The 12,061-nt window shown below is 39.0% G+C and overlaps 1 protein-coding gene across 1 annotated transcript in view; it reads left to right on the top strand.

The window, feature by feature from the left end:
- LOC104536409 (centrosomal protein of 128 kDa-like) overlaps nucleotides 1-12,061 on the top strand; it is a gene marked incomplete at both ends in the record, with an annotated part of 17,164 nt that overhangs the window by 2,831 nt on the left and 2,272 nt on the right. Inside the window, 3 exons of the mRNA XM_010179004.1 lie at nucleotides 1-91; nucleotides 2,522-2,673; nucleotides 10,472-10,822. The exon at nucleotides 1-91 is cut by the window's left edge and continues 13 nt beyond it. Of these exons, the coding sequence (XP_010177306.1) occupies nucleotides 1-91; nucleotides 2,522-2,673; nucleotides 10,472-10,822 (594 nt within the window). The remainder of the gene's footprint in view (nucleotides 92-2,521; nucleotides 2,674-10,471; nucleotides 10,823-12,061) is intronic.

Raw genomic sequence — 12,061 nt, 5'->3', positions numbered from 1 at the left:
CGTCTCGACTTGCAACATCAAATCTCACACACTGCTATGCAACGCCAGAGCTACCAAGATGTACAAGATGATGACAGGAGAATTAGAGCAGGTACAACTCAAATTTTGCACTAGAGGTCTGCAAACCAGATAGTTAGCCTGAACATTAACTCTGGTTCTGAGTTTCAGTCTAATTCTTCTGCTGTTTCAACAAAACCAGCCACTTATCTCCTCAGCTTTAAGTTAATAAATACTGGCACCTGAATATTAACAATTGAACACCTCAAATTTTAGTTAAAATTAAGATAAAATACCATGATTTGCATGGCTAAAACAAATTAAGGTATATTTTCCATGCAGAAAAGGACCTGGGGGTGTTGGTGGCAGCAGATGCCCATGAGCCAGCAATGTGCCCTTGAGCCAAGAAGGCCAACGCCATCCTGGGGTGGATGAGAAGGGGTGGGTGTAGGGCAGAGAGGTTCTCCTGCCCCTCTGCTCTGCCCTGCTCACACCACAGCTGCAATCTTGTGTCCAGTGCTGGGCCCTCAGCTCCAGAAGGACAGGAACTGCTTGAAAGAGTCCAGCAGGGCCACAAAGATGCTGGAGGGAGTGGAGCATCTCCTGCTGAGGAGCAGCTGAGGGAGCTGGGGCTCTTGAGCTTGGAGTAGAGCAGACTGAGGGGTGCCCTCATTCCTGGGGATCCATTTGGAAAGGGCAGTGTCAGGAGGAAGGAGCCAGGCTGTGCTCTGGGATGGCCAATGCCAGGACAAGGGGCAATGGTCCCAAGCTGGAGCACAGGAGGTTCAAGCTGAAGATGAGGAAAAGCTTTGTGAGTGTGAGGGTGGCAGAGCATGGCCCAGGCTGCCCAGAGAGGTTGTGGAGTCTCCTTGTGTGGAGACACCCAAAGCCCTGGCCGTGTTCCTGTGTGACTGCTCTGGTGATCCTGCTGTGGCAGGGGCTGGACTGGGGCAGCTTTCCAGGTCCCTTCCAACTCCTGACATTCTGTGACTCTGTGATTTATTAGAGCAATTCCACAAACACAAATTGGATAGTGTTTTTACAAAAGAAAGCCATCTGAAATATTTTTAAATAGTAGTTTTTCTGAAATTTTACGTTTCAGTCCATTTGCAGTTTAAATTTGGCCATCTTGAAAATCCTAGCAAAAGTAATTTATGTAGCTGGTTAATAACACTGATGAATTTTTGGTAGAATTTCTAAGGGGTAACAACACGTTCCAGAGAATTTGAGAAAATTTCCCAGTATGATGCAGCCAGGGCTTCTGTTTGCAGCAGGTCACAATTTTAGAGAAGGTTCAGTTATATTTAGAAGAAAAATATTTAGAACCATTTCAAGATGTAATTGTGTATGAAATTACCACTTTAGCAAGGTCTTTGCTGCGTTGTCAGTTACCTATCTGCATTTAAACTTTTCAAACATAATCAGAAAGGCGTTCGAGAAAGTCTTTATCTTTCTCCTTATTAACATAGAAATGCATTACTGGAGATAATAGAGGAATAGTGACTCCAAGTCCTGTGTCTCTGTGAATGTTTAATTGGTTTGGTTAATAACTTCTTTTTATATTTTCATACTTCGGCTGCTGAATTATCTCGGTTATTAACACAGGACCATGACTCCCTGTTTTACAAACCTCATACGGAGCACTGGAAAATGGCTCGATGTTTGTACGTGGCTTGGCTTCAGAAATGTAACGGGAAACGATGGTTTTAATAGTTTTTCTCCAGTCATGTTAATGTATCTCCTTAAAAGTGAATATATTTGAAACAACATGCCTTTCATGTTAATGAGAGTGTGTTTTAATTTTTCAATTTTTGGAAAATAATTATAAATCAAAACTGTTGTAGAAAGAGGAAGAAAATAGAAAAATGTGCTGGGGCTATGAAGATATGCACATATATTTATATAATTGATGCAATTGTGTTGCTCCTCACTGTGTTATTTCTGTTTCTTCAAAAATACATGGGAAGAATACAAATGGAGACTTTCTTTGCCTCTAGTAATTGTTTATGAGTAAAGACATTTGAATTTCTGGTTGAGGAAATTTACAGCTCACTCTCCTCAAGAACTTCTATTGCAGTTGTAGGGTTCGGACGTAAAATTTACAGATAGTGCGACTTTAAAATTGGGAGAGATTATTCTGGTGGGATCAAATCTTGGCCTTGAAGTTTGTGGCCAAGTTTCATTTACACCAGAATTTCCCCGTTGCTTCTTCCATCCAATTTTATTTTATTGTTTTTTTGGTGTTTTGGGGTTTGGTTGTTGGGGTTTTTTTTGAGGTAGGGGCAGGGGAAGGCTGGGAGAACCCCCATAAAATGACTGGATAAACATAAATACTGTCTCCTTCAGTATAAGGTTATGCTATAGCTGTAGCCATTTTTCATAGATACCCTGATCATCATACATAATTGTAGAATAGTCTCAGCTAGAGAAGAAAATTACTGAAAATGAAATAATTAATAATAATTAAATTACCACAAGGCATAGTTTCTACTGGGCCTGTTGTTCTGTTCTCACTGTTTTATAGTAGCTGAAAAATACGAGAGAGAGAAGCAAGAACTGGAGAAACATATTTTAGAGCTTAAAGCAAAGCTGAGTCATGACGCTGAGGTGGAAGAACTGAAGAGATGCATAGAGCGTAAGGACAAGGAGAAAGCACAGCTTGTAATGCACATACAGGTAAGTTGGGTTTTTTTACTTTTTAGAGTATTTTCCCATTTGTTTAAGGTGGTGTGCCAGGTTAGGGAGTAACCTTTAAAACTAACGCTTGCTGTCATGCTCTTCATAGTTTATCCTAGAAATAACTTTGGGAGTTGATACCAGTTTGCAGAAGTATTTTCTCTCCCATCTTGTTAATAAATCAAAAAAAGGCATTTGCTATTGCCCATGAATTCATGGTTTGGATTATTTCTCTTTCGCATGTGTAAAGAAAATGTTATCAGCAGTTACCGTTAATAATGGTTTCTGGAAGTACTCTTAAAAGTTTGTATTCACTGCCTTATTCCCCATTTCATCACACTTCAGAACTCAAGTTTAACTTTAAACAGATTGGGATACCTTGCTCTGAGAGAGAGCAGTGGAGAAACAAAAATAGATCATAACTGCTCTGGTTTTAGCAATTAGATGCAATGTAATAATTATATTAGTCAATATTAGCACTCATATTTATGGTAAACAATAATATTTATAGTGATTCTCTGCGTAAAGAATAGCAGCATCCTCTGACACTGGAGTTTTAGGTACAAGTCTTTTACCTTGAACACAAAATGAGATGTAAGGAGGTAGTAGCCTTTTTATTTAAGACAGGGGATTTCTGTGGTTTTGGATCTTGTTTACGTTTGTCACCGGTAGGAAGATCCCTGAACAGTAACTCTTTTCTACTGTACTTCATGACTGTCAGGAGAAATGAGGATATCTTCAAAACCCTGTGTGGGATTTCAGTAGTCCAGTACTTCACATTCCTTGTATTACACTTGGAAAAAAGTGAAGTCCTAAAGAAGTTCCCACTGCTTTATGAAAATTGGTCATTGACCAGGTTTGAAAAGGCCTAGAGTGCTCCTATAGAGGATAAGGCTGATGCCCATCAGCATTTGTTTTCTGGCTGGCAAATACGACCCCAGACTAACCCAAAACATGCTGGTTTTTTTGGTTTGTGGGCCTGAGAAATTCCGGTTACTTTGGTGGCAGGAGTTAATGCGATAAAAACCCAGAGAAAACAATTTTTGTTGAACTTCTGCTTGTAGACCATGCTTTCTTGAGAGTGATGTTCTAATACTGGTTTCCTGCTCTGTGAAAACACTGATGGACGAGCGCTCAGTCAAGGTCATTGTCATTGCTCCGAGTTAGAAATCTGTGACTTCCCTGACTTTCTCAACAGAAAATACTTTGTACTCCTTATCTGCTTCCCACTGCCATTCTCCTACAGAGGCAGTAACAGGAAAGTAGCGAGTGTGTTTTCCTTTCAATGAGACATCAAGGAATGCAAGGATGTGAATTTCTAAACTTAAGTATTAACAAAGCACTTTGTCAAGCCTGTTCTAACAGCTGCTCCTGTCAGATAGGCCAGTTCCCAGTTGGAAGTGACCAGTCGTGTTTTACTTCAGTGTGATTTATCTTTGGGTAGTGGGGAGGATGTAACCGCACTTGCCTCTTCTGTACATGTGATGTTAGAAATTTACTTTGATTTATTTAGATGTGATCGTTTTCAACAATTGGAGTTGCGTGTGTTGTACATTTAGTTCCTGACAGTTTCCATAAATTCCCCATATGATGTAAAATGGAGAGGGTGAAAAAGATGATAATAATGTTCTTAAACTCGTGTTTAGAAGTGACTTCAACCTTAAATTAGTTTTTAAATTTGATAGAGAAAATTTTTATTTCAGTTGCTGTCGTTTACCTGTGGCTGCTTCTGTAAGATCTTGCAAATGTATGCAACTATTTTAAATACATTTTTCTGTGTGGAACTCTATGGGGCTGTTGTGAGTGACTACTGTGACCTGACTATTATGGCTAAGAAATAAAACAGTACACAGAGTACAAAGTTGCAATACCCTGGTTTCTCTATAAGCGTTTTTAGACTCTTATGCTCGTGAAATTGTTTGACTTACTAATTACTTCTCATTCTAATCAGGTCAAAGTAGTCTTACGGTATTGTCCAGTAGAGCATAACAGCAGATAGGCAGTTTGTTAAAATACTTCAGATTTTCTGGGGGAAAGAAGTTATTGATTTGCTTATTTAAGATTATAATTCTTCAGTAATAGGAGTCTTTCAGACTTACGAAGATTGATGGAGATTACCCACATCCAAATTAATTTTATGGCTTTTCCATCCTCTAAAGATGAAACTGTTAGCCAATTATTTTCATTATGTGAGCCAATGAAGAAATCTGAAAAGAAATAACACTTTTTCTAAATGTAAGGATCTATTCTCACAAAATAAGAGAAATCCGTACCTTTGCCAACCAGCCTGTAGAGCCATGTTGGTGTGGTTCAAATGCTGAAAGTGCTACAGATAGATTTTTATCATGTACAGTTGCTATTTGCTTTGATAGAGTTTCTATCTAAAATTGTGTATCGACCTAGGAAAAAAGTGTGTTAGCTGCTTCTCACACTTCCACGACCCATTTACATTAACGTGTCAGAATGAGCAGCAGTTCAAGCTTTGGAAAAATATGGAGAAGGCATCACTTGAATAAATCAATTTAGTGCAATATACCTCTTAGTGAATGAATCTACTTCTTCTAATTGAATTCTTCTATTTGAATGTGTGCATCTTCAGTTCTTCAATTCACTGCAGTGGTGCTTGCATGAAAAATCTGGACCTTCTGGTTCAATCATTCTTGATGGTTGGATGCAATATGATTGGCAAGAGATGGAGGTCATATTGTGACGAATAAATTAATATTTGAGCTCTGCATTCAGAAAGAATTAATGGGAGAAGTAATGAGGTGCATAATGTGGATAGCACTGTTGAAAACAGTACCCTTGACAAGCAGTGTGATTGCACAGCATTAGGACCAGGTGACTGCACTGCTGAGATACAGGACAGAAATAAAATAAAGAGGGAGAAAAATATACATAGATCTACTTTAGGTGACCAACGTAATCAGTGTGGCGAGGTGAAATGTGGCTTTCTGTATCCTTATCAGCACAGAATATTTGCACACAACTGTGGTCCAAGGCATTCATTTGGTGAATTGTAACAAATGAATGATCCTCGTTTGCATTTTAAACGTTCATAAAAATGTTAAAGGCTGTTTTGCTGAATACGCTGGGTCATGTTTTCTATACCTGGGATGAATTTTGAGTTGCAGTTTGCAGTGATTTTATTTTTAAATTGATGTTGAAAACGCAGGTCAGAAGTGATATCTGTAGTCCAGCTAGAGACCAGAAGTCTAAACTACATGAGTTGCCAAACGGTGGCAGATTTCCACGTTTAGTGCCTGTGGGGATTAGTTTACACTGCAGATAAATAACTTGGCCCTAACTGGAAAATGTTGGCCTCATTCTCTGCCTTTGGTTTCTTACAGATGTTGAAAACTGGATTACATATTGGGCTCTTGGATATGTAGAGAGCTGGCTGCACAGCTGTTTTCCTTGGGGCAAATATCGCATCTGTTTTCGAGTTAATCACCTCTGTTCTGTGGCATCTCCAGGCAGAGCCTGTCCATGGAAATGTCTGTGGTGGGGTTGCAGTCTGAGGGCTGATACGAACTTGAATCGGCTGTGAAAATAACACTTGCATTCAGATCTCTAGAGCATTAATATCCTGCACCCCAGGATTTAGTAACTGATCTTAATGACATTTTTTAAGTGTTTCAAGAACATAATTCTCTTTTATAATATCTTCAGATATTAAAGCCAGGAGGAGAGTGTTTGATGTTATGTTGGTGGCAAATGAGTTGATATGAGTATTCTAAAACCTTCCTCTGTTGGCAGAGGAACTATGAAAATGCAGCAATAAAATTAGTCAGGTTAGAAAAATTGGGACCCAGAACTGTCTTGTGCAAAGATCAAGAGACAACATAGCATATATATCTAGTGTATGTGTGTGTGTGTTAGCACAACATGCTAACAATTGCTGTACATAAATATACAATACATTTTAATAACAGACAGTTCTGTAAATATATATACAATACGTTTTAATAACAATCCTAGGTTGCTCCTGTCAGGAGAACCCCGTGCTGCTGTCGTGTGTGTCAGAACATCGTGTGCTTCTGCTTCATCCAGAGCAGCTCACTGAGTTTTCTGGGTGACTGACCTTCAGCTGCCGGAGACATCAGGTGCTCCTTGGAATCTGGAGTCTTAATCTATAGATATATAATATACATCTATATTATAATATATTCTATGGAAACATATAATATAAATATCTATTTCTCATCTGTATAGAATTTTTTTAGGAATCGCAGGTATTTAGTAATTTGCTGCTTGGAAGAGAAACTCAGATGTCCAAGGAAGGTGTTTTTGTGTTTTGGTTTTGGTTTTGTTTCTCTAAGTGCAACCTCCTGCCATTGCTTGTCCTTTCTCTTAGATTCTCACTCTTTACTACAGTCACAATTGAGAAGGAGAAAATTGGATGAATATTTTAAAAAACCCCAACCAAGCAGAAATAAAACACAAACCCAAAACAAGCCAAAACCCCTCCACATTTCTATATTCCTCTCTCAAAAATCCTTAAAATATTTGCATTTGGACTTACTTAGAAGGGTAATTTTAAGATAGGAAGGTGAAAATTGGGATATATTCTGCAAGGTTCCATGTTCCATTGGACATGGGGCCTGCTGACAGCTTCAAGCACTACGTTTAAACGTCTTCCCAAAACAGAGATGCAGGCTGACATCCAATAATTCCACCTTCTCTAGTGCCACCAGGGCTCTGGGCCCTCTAAAGAGAAACTCGGGAGACAAATATTAGAACTTATAAACCATCAGTCATCCTACTTTTTCTGTACAGAATGCCTAGAAATTGGGATTTTGTGGTGGGATTTTCCAAGGAACCAAAAGGCAGGACCATGATCTTTGTTTTCATAGACATGGACAGTGTACGTGGACAGTGAGGTTTAAGCTGTGCCCTTACTGATACTGAAGAAACAAAAATAATCTAACAAATAGTGCTTGTGCGTGTCCATTCTTGTGTGAATGTGTGTGTATGCCATACCTGGACAGAGGCTGTCTTGTTTCTGGGAAACCTCTCTGTATGTAGATGATAAATATGATTTCATACCAGATTTTTTTACTTGCTTGTTTTTATGACAGACCACATTTGAAAAATCTGTTATTCAATATCTTAAATACCAGCAGGGCAAGCTTTTATAGATCAGACAGAATGTTGACAACTTGTTAGCATATAGATACGTGTTTATTGTACGTCAAAATAGGAATTCAAAAGTACAGGTCAGTACACTTGGGACCCCTGTTATGATACTATAAGAACAGTGTGGAGCCCCACTGTTTCTCTGTCCCCCACTGTTTCTTTATCTCCTTGCTTTACAGGGAAAGCTGCATGAAATATTGATATGCTGTGCTGCTGTTTTCAGTCTGACTTCAACTGGTTTGGGTCTGTGCTTGCTTAACCTTTCGAAGCAAAGTGCAAACCGTTTCAAAGATCTATCTTATTTTGACAGGTTGGAAAAATAAAACATGAAAAGTCGCATTTATATTGGTACATCCATGTCCAAGTTCATTTTTCCTCTTCATGCAAATAGCTCACATTGATAAATTAGTTGTTCTTCAACATGAACATCTAAAACAAATGTTCCCGTGTTTTTCATTTTACAATAAATCAGTAAATTGGAGCTTAAGATTTGCTTCTACACTGAAACGAATGCTTGCAATTGATTGAACGTTTTTCTGTGTTTAAGCTTAGGCTGATATTTCATTAAAAAAATTGTGGGAACTCTATTTGTATTAATGAAGTGTGTTCTCTGAGGTATTATACTTAAATAACTGTTTTTTAGTGACGCTAGAGTTAAATTGTACATCAGTTTAGGCTGACATCCTCTATGGTGTCTCCAGAAGGACGTGGCATAGGGACTGATAATATCATGTGTAATAACGTGATACTGAGGAAATGATGGCCCACTTTAGAAAATCGGTGGAAGGGTAAATGTACTGTCTGACTGTATCTTATCAAGCCTTTTCTAACTTCTGCCACATTCAGAATTTAAATCCTTACCTTCAAAGAGGTATTGCAATCTCTGTTTTCAGTTCAAATTAAGTTTACGTTGATAAATTTTTTCTAGCTGTAGCTTGTGAGGTTTTTCGTTTGGTTGTTTTATCTCATGAATCAAGATTTTTGCAAGGTTAGGCTTGGTTGTTTTGTCTGATGAGCTTGAAAATACATGTTTAAATAATAGTGGAACAATGTGTGTGGGTTTATACTAACGTATAGAACCGTAAACCTAGAAAGACATTGCTGTTTTCATTTTGCCACCTGTATAAGATTTACTTCTGACTATCCTGCAATGTGTTTACCTATGATTTTATTATCTGTACCTTAGTTGTGTCTAGAGTATGAATATTCATCCTACAGGTTAGCAACTGATTGTCCAGTGGCTGATCCTACCCTTGCTTCTTACCGTCATGGGTACAATTAGCAAGCTGGACTGGTTGTCCTTGTCATTAGTGTCAGGCCATTCCTGTCTGCATTTTCTGGCAGTACCATGATCTGTCACATGCAACACTACAAATGTGGTTGTCTTTCTTGGACAGCAAATGCAATCCTGAAAAGAGCAGTATGATTTATTGCCTCCCAGGAGGTAATGGCCACGTTTGGGTGGGGAAGAAAACCACGAAACAATCACCCGAAAACCCCCCAAATACCCTCAAAAAACCAAACCCAACAACAAACCCAAGCCACATCCCACCCCCCAGCCTTGTGGAAGGACCTTTGTCTAAATAGTCATTCTGTGTGCGTCTGTAAAGTCACTTATTCTTTCCTAGGCAAAGTATTTCTCCCTTGTCCTTTCTGAATTGCACCCTGTTTACTTCAGACTGCATCTCTAGTTTGTTTCAGTTGTTTTGAAGTCTAATCCTCTTCTCTAAAGTATTTCCATCCCTTGGAGCTTGATAATATCTTTGACTGTAGAGCAGGCCTGGTAAATTCATTTAAGTCATTACAGAAAATACTGGATGGTATGAAAGCAGTCTAAATAGGCCTGACATACAGAATACTAATGTGAAATTCTATGTGAAGCTTCAATAGCTGGCTTCTGAATATGCCCTTGCAGAAGGTATACGGAGAATATTTTTCCTGACTTCCTCGTGAGGCTGTCCTGAGAAATATCGTATTTGAGATAGTCAGTACTTGTTATTTTTAAAATATATGGCTTCAATTTCATTCAGTATCGAAAGGTCAGCTAATGTTGGCTCTAATGTGCTTGCTCTGTTTTCAAACATCTTTGCACTTTGTTCTCTACCGTCTACCAAGCTGCTGCGTTCTCTTTGTATTCACCAGTGCTTTCCAAAATATCCTTATGTAGCATCTTGCTTCCATAAAAGCAACCAACATAAAACTGAGTAACAGCTAGTTCATGCACTAGAGATTACTTCTGTTCTGGTGAATGTTTTTCCTTGCCAATCTTATTTTTCCTCTCATCTGTTAATATTAATTTCCTCACATCTTAATATTTGCTTTATTCCATATTTGTCTAGTGTATAACATATGAGCATCCTGGTCAGTGACTCCTCAAACTGAAAATAACGACACGAACAACCAGAAGAGGAACAAATGCAGAAAGGAAAATATGGGATAGAGTACCCACATGTTTTCTGTCTCGATTGAAATTCTTTACTATGGCAGAGGGGGAGGTTCTGTGGGCTAACAGGGCTCTCCCTGGTAGTCAAGGAGATCTTTTATGCTATTCGTATTTTAGATAGAACAGTGATATAACATCGCTGTATGTTGTTTGATAAGGTTTTGTATTGTATATCTTTAGAGCCGGGATTTTCATGTTTTCCTGTGATGACTGCAGGTGTTAACAACTGACCTGGAGAACAAGGAGAAGCAGCAGGAAAAAATGCTGGACCAGCTAAAGGAGATACAGAGTTGCTACGAGGCTTGCGAGGATGGACGTCAGCAAACTGAGCTCCGGTCTGCTGAGTTAGCTCAACAGCTTGAAGAGAGTACCAAGGAAGCAGAACGGTACCTCGCCGAGCTCAAGCATTCAGAGGAACTCAGGGCGGAGAGTGAGAAAAAAAGAGAAGATTTGAAAGCAAGAGCGCAGGAAACCATCCACCAATGGAAGCTGAAATGTAAGAAACTGGATCGTGAGCTGGAAAAGCAAAATGAAACTGTCAACCAGCTGACAGAGAAGAACAGTCAGGTAAGATTGGCTGATTGCTCTGGTTTTTTTGGTACCCTTTCCTGTAGGATTCCTGGGGTTGCTGTTTCTCTCCTGAACTACTTAGCATATACCTTATTTTTTTGTCATTATTTGCTCTATCCATCCTCCAACAATTCATTCCATGAGAATCTTGTTGTATTGGTTAACCCTAGCGGTTGTCTGAGGAAATAAAGGTTCACAGACATTTAAGAAGTTTGTCATCTCTTGCCTGGGTAAATGGAGCTGCTAAGGAAAGGAAGAAAACTGGAATCGTTTGAAGTCGTATGCGCTTCTTGTAATGAACAAATGAGTAGCAAAAAGTAGAGTGAGGTGTGAATAACAAGCAGAAGGAGCCCCAAAAGGCTCTGAAATCACTGTTCATATAAAAGCATGGACAGGTCTTTGTAATGGCAATTGATAGTGCTGTCCACATTGACGTTTTCTTTAAGTGACTCCTTGACGTGGACTTTACCCCTTTTTATGTGACAAATGCATGAGAATGCTAAATGCAGTCACTTTGGTTTAAGCCACAATTAAGAAATGCTGTCAGCATTTGTTCTTGTTTTTAAAATCTTCTCATCTTGCCAACAACTTTGAGGTAAGTGTCACTCCTGGGGAAAACCTCTTTATTGGAGGGTATGTAGTATCAAATAAACTGTGCAGAATTGTGGAGGAGAAAAAATGCAAACAGCATTTCATATTTTCAATGCAAAGTTTAAGACAGTTTCCATATGAGGAAATAATCAATCTAGATGTAATATTTGTGATAAGTTTCAGGGAGCCAGATGAATGTAATTTAACCACCTTTGACATATACAGACAATTACATCAAGACAAAATTCTATCAAAATAAATAAGAACGAAAAAGGAGACATGGCAGTCTATTGTCTTTGCTTTCTGCCACAGGACTTCAAAGGATTGATGGCAAATTTTCAAATTTGGATGACTATCATAGCTTGAATTGTATGACATGATCCAAATACCTGCAGACAGGGGGTGGGCTCTATAAATGTCAAATTTGGATGACTATCATAGCTTGAATTGAATGAGATGATCCAAATATCTGCAGACAGGGGGTGGGCTCTATAAATCTTGTTTGGGTTTCATTCTCTGGGAGTTACTGGGGTAAACTCCAGTTGGCCACTGGAGTAATGGCCAACGCCATCCTGGGGTGGATGAGAAGGGGAGGTTGTAGGGCAGAGAGGCTCCACTGCCCCTCTGCTCTGCCCTGCTCACACC

Source organism: Mesitornis unicolor, unplaced genomic scaffold, assembly GCF_000695765.1.
Source record: "Mesitornis unicolor isolate BGI_N332 unplaced genomic scaffold, ASM69576v1 scaffold5942, whole genome shotgun sequence".
NCBI classification, from domain to species: domain Eukaryota; kingdom Metazoa; phylum Chordata; class Aves; order Mesitornithiformes; family Mesitornithidae; genus Mesitornis; species Mesitornis unicolor.
Note: the sequence above shows the minus strand (reverse complement) of the source record. Positions and strands in the feature narration are given on the sequence as shown.